Source organism: Capra hircus, chromosome 20, assembly GCF_001704415.2.
Source record: "Capra hircus breed San Clemente chromosome 20, ASM170441v1, whole genome shotgun sequence".
Lineage (NCBI taxonomy): Eukaryota > Metazoa > Chordata > Mammalia > Artiodactyla > Bovidae > Capra > Capra hircus.
This window is the reverse complement of record NC_030827.1, coordinates 12,480,873-12,501,082: the sequence shown is the minus strand read 5'-3', so window position 1 is coordinate 12,501,082 and position 20,210 is coordinate 12,480,873. Positions and strand designations below refer to the sequence as shown.

The 20,210-nt window shown below is 39.0% G+C and overlaps 1 protein-coding gene across 3 annotated transcripts in view; it reads left to right on the top strand.

The window, feature by feature from the left end:
* The window catches only part of LOC102190263 (microtubule-associated serine/threonine-protein kinase 4), a 229,174-nt gene that overhangs the window by 154,823 nt on the left and 54,141 nt on the right, over positions 1 to 20,210 (top strand). For all 3 annotated transcript variants that reach the window (XM_018065527.1, XM_018065523.1, XM_018065524.1), the window contains 6 exons: positions 587 to 665; positions 7,020 to 7,177; positions 9,793 to 9,868; positions 11,744 to 11,953; positions 13,954 to 14,055; positions 16,465 to 16,597. In XM_018065527.1, the coding sequence (XP_017921016.1) occupies positions 587 to 665; positions 7,020 to 7,177; positions 9,793 to 9,868; positions 11,744 to 11,953; positions 13,954 to 14,055; positions 16,465 to 16,597 (758 nt within the window). The remainder of the gene's footprint in view (positions 1 to 586; positions 666 to 7,019; positions 7,178 to 9,792; positions 9,869 to 11,743; positions 11,954 to 13,953; positions 14,056 to 16,464; positions 16,598 to 20,210) is intronic.

Below are 20,210 nucleotides of genomic sequence, written 5' to 3'. Positions count from 1 at the left end.
ACTCTTAAGAGACTCTGAACACAAGGTCAGTCACTTTCTTAGTGCTAAAGTTATTTGCCACTTAAGGCTTCAGCCGGCCACGAGCCCCTGATCCTCCCTTCCTTTTGTGTGATGAGTAGGATTGTTCTCTTGAAAGTAATAAGCTGAAAGTCTTTAAGATGCGGTGGAAGTCCCCAGAGGCTCTTATGCCATGCTGGAACTCAGGCCCTTCCAAAGATCGTGGCCCCAGTTGCCAGTTTCCACATAGGAGTGTTTTTCCTCCTGCCTTTCTATTTTTATTCATCTGAATCTGCTGAGTCCGACCAATGTAATTATCCCTGGTATTCATTTTGTCAAAGTGTATTAGTGAGAGATCAATAATATGGATCAACCCATTCACTTTCTACTTGTTTGGGTGTATTGATTCAGTTTAAATAAACGTCAACCTGCTGTATAATGTTTGTTTACTCTGGCCCTTGCTGAACATTTCCGCATCCTCATTGACTGTGTTTGTGCCATTTGTTCCACTGAGAATACTCGGCTTCCCTGGGGTTCCCGTGTAGCCCTACCCCAGTGTTGGCCTAAGCTAATTGCACTTTCTCACCAGGACTGATGGACGCCGCTGGTCCTTGGCTTCTCTCCCCTCCTCTGGCTATGGGACAAACACTCCCAGCTCTACGGTCTCTGTAAGTGCCCAGTTTTCCTCTTGTCTACCCCAGAGCTCTTGCATGGGCAGCACTTTCTCTGGCTGTGCCCTGATAGGGAGGAGAGGATAAATTCTGCATGTCTGCCCCTCCGAGAAGGCTTCATATCAAATGATGAGCTGACAAACGCAAAAAGGACATACTCTTTGCTTCAGGCTTTTAAAGTATGGTGCACAAATTGAGCAAGTCCCCAGATCACAAGGTGGGAGGAGACTGGGAGCTCTTGTTTTAATACTGTTTGGTGTTTGGGGGGAGGGGAGGGAACACAATCTGGTTTTATTGCTTTGGTTCCATGCCAGTCATATTAGTACTGAAAATGCCATTAAACGTTGATGGCCTGGGTCATTTTTTTCTTGTATGGCTTAGATGTAGAGTTCTGTTTTGTTTTGTTTTGTAGTTTTTCTCTTTCAAAGAAAAGAAATGGCAAGCCTTAAATTTGTACCTTCTGGATAAAAACTTTCTTTTAAGGAAAGATTAAAAGAACTTAGCAATAGGTTAAGATCAATACAGAGACAAGATGAAGCCATGGAAATGGGATAGAGGAAGAAGAATACTGTTGCCGCAAACTACAACATTTCAACAAGAGCCCTAGCAATTACTGAAAGTGATTCAGTGGCTCGGATACTTGCCTTCTCCATTTAAATTAGTGATATTGTGGGATATTTGTCTCTACAGAGCTTTATTTTTTTTACTTTACTTTTTTTAATTGAAGTGCTGTTGATTTACGATATTGTGTTAATTTCTGCTCTACAGCAAAGTGATTCAGTTATACACATACAAATATATACATTCTTTTTTATGTTCTTTCCATTATGATATATTCCAGGAAACTGAATATAGTTCCCTGGGCTATACTGTAGGACCTTGTTGTTTATCCATTCTTTATATAATAGTTTGCATCTGCTAAAGACTCCCTATCTGTCCCTCCCCTCCCTCCCTCCCCTTCTACAGAGCTTCTACAGAGATTTAGAAGCTGGTGGTCATTTAGAAGGACCTAGGACATGGTGTAGGTCAATCAATAAGTACCCAGTGGAGCAGTCTGAAAGCTCTTGTACTAGCCAGGAATATGGACCTGATGGTTTTAGAGCCGCTTCTGAGTCATTCTCATCTTCAATTTGTCAAAATCTTTGGTTTATTGCAAAGGGGTATCTATCTTTCCCTTCCCCCATAAACCCCAGCACTGTGCTGAGCATATAGATTCACACTTAATATCAGTGAATTGAAAAGAAACTGATTAAATGTATAAATTTTAATTGGTATCACCAGTGCCTTATATTTCATGTTTCCAGAGTTCCAGATGCAATGTAACATGGGTTTTCTAGAGCAAAACACTGGCCTGTTAAAATCCGTTGGATTATTTTTACCATATTCTTATAATATTTTATTGAGGAGCAATAATCTATTTTCCTATCCATTATTCCATTGTGTTGTAGTATGTGGGTTAATTGTCCATTTAGATCATTTCTGAGAAGCATCCTGACAACCTTGAATAGTTTCAGTGGCACTTCAGCCTCACATCCAGGAAAGGACATTCAAAACTCTTGAGTGGCTTCAGTGGATAGAAATGTCACTAAATAATGGTAAACAAAGTCAGCCTTGTTTTTTGTGTGTCAGTAAGCATCATTGTTTATCATTAGCCCATGTTTTAGATCTTGAAAGCATTGGCTACCACAGTGTGAAAATGATTGCTGAAACTGATTGACCAGAAAGCAAAAAAAGAATAAGAATTTATTCTTCCCTAGACTTGTGAGCATCTCCAGTTAGAAGCCAACTACCAGCAAATAGAGTACTTCTCCCATTCTCCTATATTCTCTCATCGAATCATCCCCATGCCCCAGATTTATATCTTCTTTCTTGACTTCAAATCCTTTTTATTTTAACTATATCACCTTGCTTTGCCCTGCCGTCAAGTCTTATTATAGTTTGGATATAGAAGTTTCTCTTTTGCAAGAAAAACAGGGGAGCATGCAGGATCTTTCTTCTTTCTGTCTCTAGCTAGTAAATCAATGTCATTTTTTAAAGTGAATCTAAAAAGTGAGGGTGAGCTACATAGACGTGGAGCCCATTTGGTACAAAGTACTTTAGAAATATTTTTATAGACACTTATTATGTGCTAGGTACTAGTCTCACTGTTTACAATGCATTGGCTCATTTAATAGTAAATGAAAAATTTGAAAAAAAATAAAAAATATAAATTGTAAAATTTAATTGACTTGTTTAATTGTCTCATTTATTTGTAAAAACATACTTTATAATGTAGTTGCCATTGTTTTCATCATTTTATGGCTCAAAGCTCTGAGGCACAGAGAATGAACTGAGGGGCTGTTTACTAACCCCTGTGTTGTAGCAATAAGAATACAGTAAGCTTCTCAACCCTGGGCACTTGACTTTTTAAAAAAGGAATTCACAAGGCATTGCTTAAACCAAACTTGGTAATTAGTGAATCTGACCTGCCCATCTGTCATGATGTCATTGCTGTCCCTGACTTACGTATGTGCCTGAAGAAGAAGCTTTCTGAGACAGCTTTTAGTCACACACATGTATTATGTGTTTCTGACAGCTTCTACCCAGAGGTAAGGCAGCTTTTCTCTTAGGTGTTTATTTTATTGGAGAAGGTCAGCCAGTCAGTCAGTTCAGTCGCTCAGTCGTGTCCGACTCTTTGCGACCCCATGAATTGCAGCACGCCAGGCCTCCCTGTCCATCACCAACTCCCGGAGTTCACTCAAACTCACATCCATCCAGTCGGTGATGCCATCCAGCCATCTCATTGGAGAAGGTGGTATCATATAATTGTGGATCTCGCATTCCTCTTTTCCCCTTCAAAATCAAATTGTAACTTTCAAAATGACAGTCATTTTGAAATGTATTTTTGAAAATACATGGCAAATAGATTTTTGAAATGTAGGTGCTCTAACAAGTTCAGTTATTTTTTCCTCCTTATTGGCTATTGATAAAAATGATAATTGAAAATTTGAAATGCTGGTTCTCATTTTCTTCAGTTTCTCTATGTTCTTGCCCTTTAAATGTTAGGACAAAAAAATGTGCAAAGCTGCTCAGCAGTTGCATTTTTTTCTTTTCTAAGTCTAACCTGAATCACTTTTAGAGTCTCATTTTCTGGGTTAACTGATTGTGATTAAGTTAATTAGAAATGATTTTGGTTATTTTTTAAGTAAAAATACAGAATATATATGGATAAAGTCACAAACACTTTGAAAATACAGCTTAAGTTTTACAGATGTTTGTTGTTAGCCAAGTTCCAAAGTTGCTAATGCTGAAATGTAAATACCATGTCCTTTGGGTATTATAGAAACTGCAAAATTCCCAAGTGTTAAAATGCTTCATTCTGAAATTGAAAAGATTTGGTCATATGAAGTTAATCAGTCCTTCCTCAGGATATTAAGTATTGCTGCTTCTCTTAATTTCAAGTTTTGTAGTTAAAATTAATTTGAGAAACTTTTCCAAAGTAATATTCAGATTATAATTTTTAATTTAAAAATAAGTAACATGGAATTATAGCAGTCAGAAGACATCTCCCATATATTTCTCACAGAGAGATTATTTTCTGCTGGGGGAAAGAATAAAAATAAGAGTATAAATACTTATAAATATATGGTCTGACTATAAAATAATATTACTTTGAGTAGAAAACTACACGTACATATGAATACTGTCCTTTGCAAAATGCTTATCTTGGGAAACTAGTTTATTTGAATGATATCATTACTCACAAGATTTTGGGGAAACTCTTCTAATTGCCTTGAGAACTAGAAACACAGTTCTTTTTGTAAATCTTCACTCTTTGAAAGTGGATTTGATTTATGATGTAGTCAGAAGTTATATATGCAAACTAGGTGGGTGATGAGACTTATTGGCACCACATTTAGAGAGCATGGTAGAAATATAAAGTCATGGGACTAAATTTATTGAGGAATTCAAACTAATTCTTGAAACTCTAGTAGAAGTACCATTGCAAGGATGTATTGACCAGCAGAGGTATCTTTTCAGTAAGCTGGTGAGGCCCCAGGGACAGCGCCTGCAGCCTCTGTCGCTGGCTCTCCTCTGGGTCCCTGATCTTTGCTGGAACTGACTTCTGGACTGACCCTCTGCTGTCCATTAGTGACTCACTCTGGGGGCCCCCGTTTGATACCTTTTGAATTCCCAGGCTGTTTGGAGGGCCTCCAGTTGTTCCTGGTTCCATAAACTCATCCGGTGTCACTTGGATAGTGTCACCCTTTTCCCATTCACACCTCGTTTGTCCCAACTGAGAGGAGGGACGCTGTTTCCCCAGAGAGGAATATTTTTCCCACCTCATCATTCATTCTAACATACCCCCATCAGTAAGCCCTGGGCACGTTGCTATGGAGTTCAGTCACATGATTATGTATATGGTATAACCACAAAGTTTTCCGGTTGGAGTTAGCACCTGTAAACATTTTATTACATTTGCTACAGCTATTTTTAACATAAACGTTTATTTTGATTAACAAATAAAATATTAAAGTGGAAATAAAGCCCTTCCTGCACAGGCCTTTTCTCTTCCCTCCTCCTCAGAGGGAATCACTCCCTAAAGTCACTTGTGTCCTTCTCATGCAAGCACAGGTTCATAATGCCTTGTGGGAAACTCTTTAAGTCTGGTGTGGTTCTGGAATTAATTTTCACATTTTACAAAGTTAACATGATCCTCCCTGTACTGTACATAACAGCCCAGCAGCAACTGGGCCAGCAACTCAGAATCAAATGCATTAATATTTCTGTGGCAAAGCTGAATTAACATTCACATCAAGTGGATTAAATGCATATTTTAAATGACTTTCCATCAGTTCAATTGATGGTTTGCCACCAAAAAGTTATTACTGGGAATTTATGAATAGACATCTGGGTTTTTGAACCTTGGCTACAGAATTGTGTACATTGATTTACCTTTGAGACATATATGCATATTCTTAATTCCGGTTTTCCATTTGCTAATTTTATCACCTTTGCTTTTATGGCCGCTGCTTCTCTCCTGCTGGCATTGATTTTTCTTACTCTTTTACTGATGTCTTGAGTTGACTTTGTGTGTTTTGTCTCTTTTCTCATAGTGACGGTATTTATGACTTGACTTGTGTTTTATGACTAGAGCTTTGGTTTACCTCAGAAGTCTTTCTAGCCGTGTTCTCATTTTTATAGTTTATAAAATAATCTCATTACATTGTAAAAATTCCTCTTTGTCTTAGTATGTACTTAGAAAGTATTTTAAAATTTCAAGGTATACGGATATTTTAAAGCTTTAGTCTATTAATTTCTAATTACTACAGTGTAGTGCTGCGGTGTTTATGAAGTGTGCTCTTGATGTGGCAGGTTTTTTTTAATTAAAAAAATACCTGCTTGAATGGAATATTCAAATGAGTGGTATCTTTCAAAATATGCTTATTCTACCTGTGTTTCCATTACTCAAACATTTCTCATTTCTTTTGTTAGAATCATTTAAAGAGTTTACCTCTCAATAAAAACAAAAAAGCAATCACATTGTTTAATAGTTATATTTCTCATTGATTAAAAGCAGTGTTGTTTAGCCTTTCACCTTTTCTATCTTACTTTTCTCTAAGTGCTGAGTGATTTTCAAAGAGCACATCTAGGTTCAAGGGATTAAAAAACTCAACACCACTGAAGCGGTTAAAAAAAAATAGCGTTAAGTCAGAGAACACAGAAAAAATTTCCAATTCCCAGTTTTTAAAACAATGGCATTAGTGAGACAAATATTTTCTTTTCCCATCCCCTTTTTCCCCAGGACTCATATTGATGATAATCGCGTCAAAGGACAGCATGCTTTCGAAAGCCAGATCTCATTACCTTATTACTTTATTTGTGATTATACATCATAGAGTTCATTTATGATTATACATCATAGGATTAATTTTATGTTACTTACCTGAATAGCAAGTGTTAGAAGTGAGGATGTCACACTCAGCTGAGAACTAATCTGTCATTTATTGCACCCAAATTCTTACTCCAGTTGTCACTTTCTTGCTCTGGTTTTGACTGGGTCCCATCCATTTTCAGACCCTGGTTTTTCTTCAGAGAGTAAACTATTTTTGAGGAAATTGTAGACAAGCGAGATAAAATATGGTAGCCATCTGGACCTCTGGAGACCACATCAAGGTATACATACCGTCCATGGGTCGGCAAAGAGTCGGACACGACTGAGCGACTTCACGTTCTACCTTCATTGTCATTATAACATGGACAGGATGCAGTATAAAATGGTGATATAACAAGATTTAGTGCTGTGACCTCTATTCATGTAAAGCGTTTCTCTTTGAGATAGTCATTAAACCTCACTTTGGTTTGTTGTAGTCATCCTGTTCCTCCCAGGAGAAGTTGCATCAGTTACCATATCAACCGACACCAGATGAATTACACTTCTTATCAAAACATTTTTGTACCACCGAAAGCATCACCACAGAGAACAGATGCAGAAACACACCCATGCGCCCCCGTTCCCGAAGTCTAAGGTATGTAGACCTGATTGAAATTTTTTATTAATTGGATAACCTCTTTTCAACCATTTCAGGGAAAGACTTTTGGTCCTTTAATTCATATATGTGTTAATTGGTTTATGAATTACTATAAATGTAGTGTGATTATTTTTTGCATCTACACATGATATGGTAAATTGCCATTGAAAGGCCTCTTACTGTTTTTCTTTTAAATTCTTATAAGTTGCTAATTGCTGTGGTAACAGAAACCTAGTGGACTACAAGGACCACCGAGAAACTTCTAGCCATTGGAAATTTCAAGACCATCTAATTATGGTGCCACATCAATTAATATTTTACAAAGAAGCTTGGCTAAAAAGGAAGGGCAGCATGTTCAGGTTCACATTTGGAATTCAGGCTCCTTTTTACAAAAATCCACCCAGGCCTTGGATTTTTCCTTCTCATCACAAGTCTTAATTTTTCTAGGATTATGAGTGAGCCATTAGGAATTTGTGTCCCTTGTATTTTGTCAATGCCAAATGTAGTCCATTTGACATTGAATAGGGCTGGTTTTATTTTGGCCTTGTTTCAGAAAATAATAGATGTCACTGTTCGGTTCCTCTGAGAGTGACTCTAACAGAGAGACGAAGCTATTTATTAAGGAGTGCTTGGGAATCACACCCGTCGCGGGGAAGGAGTGGGTAGTGGGATTGAGCAGAAGAGAAGTCGAGCTGCAGTGCAGGCCTGACAGCCACAACCAACTCCATAGTGAGTTCTTGGGATGACATGACTTATCAGAGCTGTCCCTCTGGACCAAATGACCCTTCATTTCTATCTCCACTCAGTCCTGGGATGTAGTACCCTGGGAAGGACTTGGCCTTGGATGAGGGGTCTCTGCATGCATGCCAAGTTGCTTCAGTGGTGTCTGACTCTTTGCAACCCCATGGACTATAGCCCACTAGGCTCCTCTGTCCATGGAACTCTGCAGGTCAGAATACTGGGGTGGATAGCCATTCCCTTCTTCTGGGGACCTTCCCGACCCAGGGATCGAACCTGTGGCTCCTGCCTTGCAGGTGGATTCTTTACCATGGAGCTACTGGGGAAGCCTGAGGGGACTCTGCATCTGAGGCCATGTCCAAGGGGACTGACAGCTGAAGGCTTCTACAGCCCCAGCAGCTGGGACAACAGTCCTTCTCTGCAGGGGGAGCAGGGTAGTCCATCTCTGGGTCCTCCAGAATATGAGATCTCCATGGTGTATAGAACTGGCTACTTTGATAGGACGGTTTATTATGAAACCTAGTTTCATAGGTGTTTGGTTGAACATCAGAGTTTGCTGAGAAGGGTTTTTTTTTTCCCCCTTTGTGCCTACTTAGTGTTGTATAGTAAACATAGCCACATGGTATAATCGTGTTAGATTATTTTGAGATATGGAATAAAATGATATGAACTCATTTAGAGCCATTGTATTTTACCACATGGGTGCCATTTTTGGTATTATGAAAGGAGTTCACAGGACAGCTAGTGCAAGCAGCTATATCTTCTCAAGAATACATAAGGCCACACTGCAGTTGCCCAACTGTGTTGCCACTAGGAAGGAGCAGTGTGAAATAAATACTATTGAAATAAAAAGAAAACCTCAGAGTGTGTGCCTCTGTTTCATACTTCACATGGTGCCTGCCTCAGCATCCCAACCCCAGCTAGAAGATGGATTTTGGTGGTGACACCTGTGCTGTGGAAAGCTCTTCAATCTCTTCAGTGGTACGTGGCAGAGCACAGGTGTATGATAACAGTGTGAAATTAGACAGTGCAGCTCACCCTGGATATTGCTGTTTGTACTCTTTTATATCCCAGTTCATTCATTGGTTTCTGGAACCGAACAAGTACATGCTACATACAAAATGTAGTTTCAGTTTAAGAATGTTTTATGGTCATGTATGGATGTGAGAGTTGGACTGTGAAGAAAGCTGAGTGCCAAAGAATTGATGCTTTTGAACTGTGGTGTTGGAGAAGACTCTTGAGAGTCCCTTGGACTGCAAGGAGATCCAACCAGTCCATTCTGAAGGAAATCAGCCCAGGAATTTCTTTGGAGGGAATGATGCTAAAGCTGACACTCCAGTACTTTGGCCACCTTATGCGAACAGTTGACTCATTGGGAAAGACTCTGATGCTGGGAGGGATTGGGGGCGGGGGGAGAAGGGAACGACAGAGGATGAGATGCCTGGATGGCATCACTGACTTGATGGACGCGAGTCTGAGTGAACTCCGGAAGTTGGTGATGGACAGGGAGGCCTGGCGTGCTGCGATTCATGGGGTCGCAAAGAGTTGGACCCGACTGAGCGACTGAACTGAACTGAACTGAACTGAACTGATGAACTTTTATATTGTACCTGTAGTTAATTTTCAGCATTCTACTTCTGGAGCTTTCTTTTTGAATGGTGTTCAGGGTTTCTCTGTGTTTGTGAGTATGAGTGTGTTTGTGTGTGTGTGTGTGTGTGCGCGCGTGCTAATGACTGATTTTGTAGTTTATTACCTAATATACTTTTCTTACAAAGGCTGCATAGTACTTTTGTTGCAACCCATTGTTTATAAATAAAAAACATTTTCATTTCATGCTGTGGCAAGTTTAAAAGGGTAATTTGCTTTGCTTGCAGCCCTGGACGTTCTCCCGCCTGCTGTGACCATGAAATAATTATGATGAACCATGTCTACAAAGAAAGGTTCCCAAAGGTAATGAATTGAATTGAAGATGTCCAGCATCTAAACGACCAGGCGGCACAGGCTTAGCGTCTGTAAGGTGGTTTTGTTGAGGGAAGTAATGGTCTAGTCCAGTCATGACTCGCATAAAATAGCACTGTAACCTTCTTTAGAAAGGTAAAATCACTAAGCATTTTTAAAAGCTGCTGAGAATTAGCCACACATTCTGTGGACTGAAATGGCTGTAAAGTAAATCCCCTTGGTTCACCTGCCCACGGTGACGAGTTGGAGGTGGGGTTGCTGGTGAGATGCTCTGTGGGCATCTGCTTTGAAAGGCCGCTAGACTCTGGGGCTCCCCTGGGGCTCCTTCGGCCCTTTGTGGGCCTGCTGCTGTTTGGTCCAGCAGAGACTGTTCAGCTTCCTCAGAAGCCTGTAGATTGGTCTATGTCACAAAAGTCTTCTACTTTTTTCACCTAATTTTTCTTTTCTGTGGCTTCCAATCTCTTCAGCAATTATAAGTCTAATCCTCTTTATTCAGAAGGAGAGTCCAGTTGCAGTGTTCCCCATTAGACGGGCCAGTAGAATTTGGACTGAGCCAGAGAGCCTTTGGAGGCGAGTTGATGCCAGTTGCCCCTCTGCAAAGAGCTGCTGTCTGCCAGTCCCCATCACCTAGTCTCCATGGCTTTTCCACCAGTGTGCTTCTACACATTTGGGGAAACAGTCGCTCCATTCTGTCCCCGTTCCTCCCCTTATCACCCTAGGCAAGAGAGCAAAAGGAAATCCTCGGCTTCATAAATCAGGAGTAGAGTACTTATTATTTGTAATGAACCCAACATTGATGTCATTGATTACGGTCGTTTTAGCCATTTATCACATGTCACTTGTTCACCAGGGAAACAGATCCTGACTTTACTAGTTACTACTGGTTAGGATTTTAGAAAGGAATAGAAGACAGAGGGAATCTCCCAGGATATACAGTAAATGCAAGCAAGGAATATTGATTAGGCAGTCAGGGATCCCAGAGAATGAAATAAAAACTGAGAAGGAAATTTTAGACTTATGTTGTCAAGGGAATCCCTTTGACCTTTTGCCCAAGATGTAGCTTTTTGAGGAAAGGATATTGATGGTATGAGATGCTTGTTCCTGGTACATTAAAATACAGCCAAGAGAGCAAACTGGTGGCCTGTCCTATGGAACTGTAACTTCAGTTCTGATTTTTGAATAGGTAAAAACAGAGCTGTAAGTATTTGATATTTTCAGCAAACTATCTGAAAGAGCCCAAGGTCTGAAATGACCGCACAGCAATTCACAGACACTGAGTTATTTGGAGAAGCTTACATGGACCATTTTACATTTGATAAGGCATAGAAAATAAGTAATTATCACCCTAGGAGATTCAGTTTCTCATATATACCTCTTTTTCCACTTGGTAAGGCTTATTCTTCTTTTTTTTTTTCAAATAGACTTTATATTTTTAAGGCAGTTTTAGATTCATGGCAAAGTTGAACAGAAAGTATGGAGAGTTCCCCAGTGCTCCCTGACCCCATGCATACACAACCCTCTCTTATCAACAACCCCCTACACACACCCCTGGTCCCAGAGTGGTCCATTTGTTATCACTGACAAACCCATACTGACACATTGTAATCAGCCGAAGTCCATAGTTTACATTAGGGTTCACTCCTGTATTGTATATTCTTTGGGTTTTGACACATGTATAATGGCATTTATGTATGTAGCATTTTAAGTATCATACAGAAGTGAGGCTTCTTTTAAATTTAATTTCTGGAATTCTATTTGATAACTTATAGAGGTCTCCAAAAATACTAGATAAATGCGATGATTGTGCTGTTTACCTATTTGTGTTTCCTCGTACTACGTCTGTGTGTGCATGTCTTCTGTGAACAGGCTACAGCTCAGATGGAAGAGCGCCTAAAGGAAATCATCACCAGCTACTCTCCAGACCACGTTCTCCCCCTTGCAGATGGAGTGCTCAGCTTCACTCACCATCAGATTATTGAACTGGCTCGCGATTGTTTGGATAAATCCCACCAGGGTCTCATCACCTCACGATACTTCCTTGAATTACAGCACAAATTAGATAAGCTACTACAGGAGGTATGGACCTTATAAAGTTTTTTGATTTGTTTTGCTTTTACCCAGAAAAAAGACAAATTTTATGAGTGCATCTGCCTAACAAGTTTCAACCATGAGATGGAGTTCATGTTACAGAGAAGCAAAGAAGAAGAAAAAAATTGATTGCTACTTGCTATAAATTGATTCCGGTCAACATTTAGAGTAATAGAAAGTTAATGTAATAACCTTTACAGGAACCTTGGGACCCAGCAATCTATGGCTCTTGGAGAAGTGGATTGTGAAGGACTCTGAAACAGTGATTTTTTTTCTCCCTCCTTAACCATAAAGTTATAAATTGCCTGAATGTATGTGCATTATTTGATGATGCTATCTAGTTCTAATATCTGGAAAAGCTAAATGGAAAATTGCTGGCTTCTTTCAGGCCATGTGTCCTGTTAATTAACCTGCATGTGGTATTGGGTAGTAAATGGCAACTTACATTTTCATTGGTGTCAATATTTCTTCTAACAAAATATTCAATTTCTAAAATGACAGATAAACACAGGCCACTTCCAGGTCTAACACTTGCATGCCTAGCTCCTGATAACACCCAAGACAGGAAGGGAGTGTGCATGGTGGGATGGAATTAGTGCATAATATTGCTGTCCTGATTGAAATCAATCATCCCCAGCCTACAAGTAAAACCTATTTAGCCTATATATTTGGATATATTGTATTTTTGTATCCCATCGGCATACATTATGCCCATGTAAATAAAACCGTAGGTGGTTTTCTCTAAGGATGATTATGTAAATAATTGCATGGAACTGAATGAAAATATTGGCATCCTGGTTTTCTAGGAATCCATCTGTCCTTGCTCATACTGAATTTAGTTGTGGCAAGATGAGACAGTCCTCTCTGACAAGCAGCCACTATTTTTCTTCCCTTTCCCATCTAAACCTCCCAACAGAGTTTTGTGTTCTGTCCCCATTTCTCACATTTCAACCTTTTGTAGCCCACAGAGGCAGTTTTTCTCAAACTGTCTTTGTGTGAACACTGTATTCTGGGGTTTTATTGTCAGTTTCCAATGTGTCATAGACCAGTTCTACTATAAATTACAATAAAAATGTATTTACCTCTGTGAGATATTTTTTCCTTAATTTCTCAGTTCTGTATCAGGATATTATTGTAATTAGCACTTAAGTTCTGTGGTTCATTCCTTCATAGGCATTCTCTGTGAAGGCTTGAATCCATAGCCGAAGCTATTTGCATTGAAATACCCCGCTTAATTTTGTTTCTATATGATAGACTTGGAAAGCTGTTTCATGGCAATTAGAAAAAAATCTTAGGGTTTCAAAAAACCATCTGAATGCACCATATAATAGATTAACTGTTGACTTTTGGAGAAATTTTTCTCTTGGGCAGAGGAGTGTATATACGTGTAACATAAAGAGCATCATCAGGATCTATAGTTATAGTGCCAGTTGGTTGTCTTTAAACACATTTTATTTTATAATCATTCCCCAGTGGTCATTTTCTCTGTTTTTTTCTTTTAAATGTTAACTGTTTTGTTTTTGCTTGTATATAGTTTCTCTACCTACGTTTTGGAACGTTGCCTTTGATTTAATTATTCACCTAGCATTTGACATATGCAGCATACAGCTTCTCCAGTTACATCTGGAGAATCAAGGTTCCTCATCAACCCTCCACTCTGCCTGTATCATGTACTTGACGTGTCATAAACCTTTAATGTCGCCTTCATTCATGGCTCACATTAAGAGCCCTAATGTTTGGTTTCTAACGCAGAGAATAAATCAACGTTTTGCAATTAAAATGTAGCTAATGGAGCCATTTTGTAGATCTAGACGTTTAGTAGTGTCCGTTTATGCAGAGATAAAGTCTGCTTATCAATCTTTTAGAAGTATTTTCTAAGTCACTTAGTTCTTGAATATTTTCAGTTATCTAATTAGCATGCTTTGCTGATTTTCTTTCCCATTTAATGGAGCAACTCTCTCATCATTCTTTTCATTGCTTCCTCGTAGGCTCACAATCGTTCAGATAGTGGAGAGCTGGCATTTATTAAACAACTAGTTCGAAAGATCCTGATTGTTATTGCCCGCCCTGCTCGCTTATTAGAGTGCCTGGTGAGTTGTCCCTCGAGGTGACTTTGTTATTTATTGTTAACTGTGGGAAAGCAGGGACCACCCGGAAGCTCCAGTTGCATTTGGCTTCAGATACAGAGCTAAATGGAAAGAGTCAAGAAAGAGAAAGTGAAGTCGCACAGTCGTATCTGACTCTTCGAGACCCCATGGACTATAGCCTGCCAGGCTCCTCTTTCCGTGGATTTTCCAGGCAAAAATACTAGAATGGGTTGCCACTTCCTTCTCCAGGGGATCTTCCAAACCCAGGGATCAAACCCACGTCTCCCACATTGCCGGCATACTATTTACAGTCTAAGCCCACCAGAAAAGCCCAAGAAAGGGTCAAGAGGAACAGCAACTCATGAATGTTGATGACAGCATCTGTGCTTTCTTTCTCTGGTTTTCGGTAAAAGTCTGGGACTTGTGTTGCATTAAGAGATGGTCGTTATCACATTCTGGTCAAACCTAAAAACCTGATCATGAAATAATGCACTTGACTTTATCTCAGCATAATTTTGGGCTCATTCAAGACATTCACTGTGCCTCACTTTTCTGGAGATGCCAAGATGCAGAGAAAGGGAAATCAGAGCTAGGATAAATGGTAACCTGTGGTTATAACTCTTACTTTTGAAGTGTTGCATGTTTGAAATAAGGGCTTAGCAGCAGCATTTGGAGAATACAATAGGGCCTTATCCAGACCTCAAGGAATCAGACTTTCCACAATTAGTTTGTTTTATCAATTATACTTTCTTTATTCAGTGACTATTTTCCTGTTTGAAAATCTTTATTTTATATTATTTTATTGAAATGTCAGTCAACACTATGAACAAAGATGAGGGTTCAAATAAAAGAATAGTTTCATGGGGCTTCAAGTAGTATCAAAACTCACTTTCAAGTAGTATCAAAACTCACTTTCAAGTTCATAAGCCATTAGAGTATTGATATTTATAACACTGCATACAATACAGCTTTTCAGAATTGTACATGTACACACATATACATACTGGGTGATATTATTTTGGTTTTATTCTTATTGTAATTAAGATTTGTGGTTTTTTTATACCAGCGAAATGTTTACAGCCTTATAAACTTATACCAGCGCATAATAGTGAGATGTGGTATAGGGTAAGTCTGGAGGAGAAAGGTAGGCGTATGGTGGAGGAAGTCTTTCCATCAATGCGGGGACTCTTAGACTCTAGACTCAGAAGCACCACTCAGCATTTGAGTGTCTCTGGAAGAATAAAGGGAAAGCAAAATACTCCGGATGCCTCTGGGGAGGAGAGCCATGTGACTGCCAGATACCGGCAGAAGGAAAACTGGTTTTCTCCCTTCTCTTTGTGTTGTACCTTTTGAATTATGCACCACAGGCTTGTACTTCCTGCAGTTGTTCAGTTTGGGGGGAAATACCATTTAGCATTGAAATTTGCTTCTCTGGACAGCAGCAGACATGCAAAGAGAGATGTTGCCTTCAAAGAGGAAATGACTTTTTTACAGTAATCAATCTTAATCAGGAGAGAAGCAGTAAAGGTCCATGTAGCCTCTCAAAGATAGAAACAAGTGAGCTGCTTTTTGAGCTGTTTAAAGCTCAGATGAAACTGGAGTTTGAGAATTTTAGGGAATATTTCTCCCAGCCATTCATCTTAGGCCTGTCGTTCCAATCTTGCCTTGCCTCTGGTTCTAGGTTTCTGTAAAGGGTACTGAGTGTGGACGTTGGTTTGGCTTTCCTCCATTTGCAGTGTGCTTTTTCATTTAGAAGCAACAGCCAGCCAAACGTAAACTACTTAAGAGAATGTTACCAAATTTTTACAAAGAGGTAACTGGAAGTACAAGTTTTGTAATTTTCTTTCTTAATGTTCATATCATGTGAATATTAATACCATAATTTTAGAGTTCAATGATAGAAGTGGTAATTCTGAGATTTTTCTTTCTAATATTTTTGGACACCTCTACACTAAAGGAGTTTCCTTCAAAACTTTTCAGAAAAATGCATTCTCATATTGCTTCTTCTTAGGTTCTTTGTGCAGAGAGAGAAACTAAATCTCTTTGGAAGAGATTCATGGATTTTTAAAGCTTTTCTAAAATGGCACAATTAAAAATTCAGACCTGTTCATTTTCAGTAGGACAGATAGCTTAAGTGAAGCCTGGTACCTTCAAAGTCACTTTATAAGGAAATTGGAAATGGAAATTATCTTTAGGTTACCAAGTATTTAAATGTCTTACAATATGATTAGTCTTTGAATATAACCTGAAAATTATATGCTTTTTAAATGAAGTAATCATTTTGCCTTCTTTCAGTATAAATAACTTATAACCATATGTATCCAGCAATTTCACCGTGAATGGGGTTTATGTAATAAACCATTAGACAGTTTTGGCTCAAAGAAGTATACATCTGTGTTTGTCTTCTGTTAGGAATTTGATCCTGAAGAATTTTACTACCTATTGGAAGCAGCAGAAGGCCATGCCAAAGAAGGACAGGGTATTAAAACTGACATTCCCAGGTATATCATTAGCCAGCTTGGCCTCAATAAAGATCCTCTGGAAGGTGAGTGGTACCTGGTTGGGTTGACCTTTTACCTGCGTATGCATAATGGCCTCATTGAAGAACTTAGTGGCACATCTTTCCTTTCTCTTCATGTTTTGACTCTATCTGGTGAAAAGGCCAAATCTGGGGGCCAATTGTGATCCAAAAGAAAGAGCTCTAAATCGAATTTTGTGTTCACCTAAAGTGGGGAAGAGACCTTGAAACCCTGAAGGCTTCTCAGCCTGAAACTTATTTCCAGGAAGAGTTAGATTTCCATCTTCTCTGGGTGTGTTTTCTCCTGCAAAGCACTGCTTGATTCTTCTCAGGGGTGCACATTTTTAAAATGTTGGTAAAGAAATTAATTACATTTAATTTAAAAGTGACATTTCAATGTAACTGAGGAGTAAGATAACTAATCACTGGTGATTAACTTTAAGTAAGGTGTAGTGTTCATAAATCTATTTTTACTTACCTGTCTCAGAAAAGTATGAAAAACAGTAATATATATATATTATTATATATATACTGGGGAGCCAGTTGGAGAGAAGAGGGTTTCTAGAACTTAAGCAAGGATTTCTGCTTGATTAAAAAAAAGAAAGTCTACTGCTATTAAATGCAGAGAAGGGGAGGCACCCTGTTAGTGGGTTGTGTTTTTTTTTTTTCCAAATCTGATACTGGCAAACCATCCCTGTCACGACCTTTGCCTGTTCATTATTGTTTGGGATTGTCATTTAAAACACTTAGGTTATATACTGCCTGAAAAGACTCAAAAACAATCATAGATTCCTTTATTCAAAACTGTCTTCCTGGTTCATTAAATTGATTTTGCAAACAGTGTTTATCTTGCTAAATTGTTTGTGATGATGCTAACTGTTGGCACAGATACGTTCCCATCTACAGCCTGGGAACCTGCTGCTCTCTGCCTGCTCTCCTATTTCCCCCGCTTTGTCTGCTCTTCTGGCCATCGAATCTTTGCTTCCAGTGAAATGATGCATGCATTACGGGGAGATAATGCCAGATAAATTTATACTGTACTGAAAGCAATACCACAACAGATTCATCACTTATCGGAGACTGGTGGCTGCTTTTCTGAAAAGTTCCCTGGGGAGAGATTTTTCCCCACGGCTTTTAAATTACCATCTTTACCTTTTTGAATCATGAGTCTTCAGAAATGGTTTAAATCAATGAAATAAAAAGGGCAGATGTTTAATGGTATTTAGATGAGTTTTAAAAATCTCTTCAGGCATTACAAAATGATGCCTTAGCTTCCTGCTTCAAAAGCTGACTCTTGGTTCCATTCCATTACTACCCACTGCTTACAAATAATATGTATTTCCCAGATAATAGTTATTTAGCAGCAACTCTATTTAAAACAGAACCATCTTTTAATTTGTTTTTTTATGAAAATAATTGGAGTGGGGGAGGCTGTCAGAGTGCATTATAGTGAGTCTTCACGCTGGTAGAGTTAAGGTTGTGTCAGCCCTTAAATTGTAGACCGAGTGAGCTCTTCACAGTTTTCTTACCCAGCAGGAAATATCGCTGTAGACTGAACCTGTGGTAGGGGAATAATCTGAGGCCCATTTATATACCTTTATAGTCTTAAAAAATGTTTAACACTGATTTTTGACAAGTTTCATGTTTAGTTATACAAATTTATCACTAGTTTTGTTTTTAACTTTTTAATATTCTGGATTCAGATCCAAGGATAATTTTTAATCTATTTGCCATAATCACTTGAAACATGATTATTGCAAACTCTGATCTATGTATGTTTGCCTTCTTGTCATCCGGGACCCTGGCAGACCTAAAGCTTGGCTTTTGAGGGTTAGGAGTGAGGGTCTGTATGGGACTGCCCAGAGTGTCGGCACTGTAGGTGTATCACCCTGATCACGCTGTGATGAGTGTCCTCGTGCCTCAGTGCTTTCCCGAAAAACTGAATAATGGCACCTCTTCATACAGTTGTTTAGGATTATATGAGTTCACCTCTGCACCCAAGATGTATAATAATGCTTAATAAGTGTTAGCTGCTGTTGCTGTTTTGGGGCTTCCCTGGTGATTCAGATGGTAAAGAATCTGCCTGCAGTGCAGGAGACCCAGTTTCGATCCCTGGGTTGGAAAGATCCCCTGGAGAAGGGAATGGCTACTCACTCCAGTATTCTTGCCTGGAGAATTCCACGGATAGAGGAGCCTGGCGGCGTACAGTCCATAGGATTTCAGACAGTCAAACATGACACACAAATGTATACTTTGAGCCCCTCCAACTGAATACATTATAATTTAACTCCTAGTCCATAAATTCACAGTGCTAGCCACATAGGATGTTGACTCATTTGAATGACACAAAGAAAGCACACAGTTTTTACTGAGCTCACTTTTAATTCCTGGATTTCCCCTATAAGTAACCTGGTATAGTGTCAATCTCCAGTTATTTCAATTTCTGGAGTTAATTTTTCTTTAAGGGCAACACTCTAGTGTTGCTTTGCTTCATATCTTTTATGTGTAATCTCTCCCAAGAAAAGGATGATTATAAGAACGTGAATACATGAAATTCTGAGAGCATAAATTATTTGTGATCCTGCCACTTAGAGATAACCCCCTATCAAAGTTCATGTTCTTTTTTTTAATAAAGCATGTTTCATTTTTTTCTTCTTAAATATAAAAATCAAAACAAACCATTAAATGAGTTAGGTTGTCTCATTTACTTATATAAACTCAGGGATGCATTCCAGTATTGGTTGAGCAATTAAATGCTTTGTCTCTTAACTAGACCACTAGGGTGGAATTTAGACTGGTGTCAAGCATGTGGCATCCAGCCCAGAAGTGACTACTTTACATGATATAATTAATAGTAATAAATAACAATCAACATTCAGTAAGCACTTAATTTTTGTTAGTTAACATGCTAAGAGCTTTACATGCATGTCGCTTGTCATACTCATAAAAAACTGAGATAAACAGTATTGTTTCCATCCTACAGAGAAAGAGCCCAAGGTTAAAAACTCACTAGGAAGTGCTCTTAGTGGTGGTAGCTCAAGTCATTTCAACTCCAAACTCGTCTTAACAATTACTGTTGCTTCCTTTCTGACAAATTGCAAATTCTTATGTACTAGGAATGCTTGCTCTCGGTGCATGTGAAGGAATGAAGCCAAGGGTGGCTCGTCACAACTTGAGACTCAGTCTCTGAGCTATAGTCAGTACATCTCTGATGCCCATCAGAGCCTAGGAAACTTGCCTCTCTTGAGTATCTGTTTACAGGCATAGTCACTGAACCCTCCAAACCCCTTCCACACTGTGGTGATTGTGTCAACCTGCTAGTGAATCCTGCCAGCGTGAGCAGAGGCCCACTTCTGAGTAGGACTATGTCTAAGTGTTCATAAGGAATGAGGTTCTTGGGAAAAGGGCATGTAATGAACAGTTTCAAAATATCAGTTGTTGGTTCTTGCCATTTTGGATTTAAGGTTTCCCCATGTGTCCCTTGGAGTATAGAGTTAAGTTTTCCTTTTTTAATATTGAAGAAAATATTTTTTCTTTAGTTTTATTAATAGCATAGTTCAGTCACTCAGTCGTGTCCGACTCTTTGCGACCCCATGAATCGCAGCACGCCAGGCCTCCCTGTCCATCACCAACTCCCGGA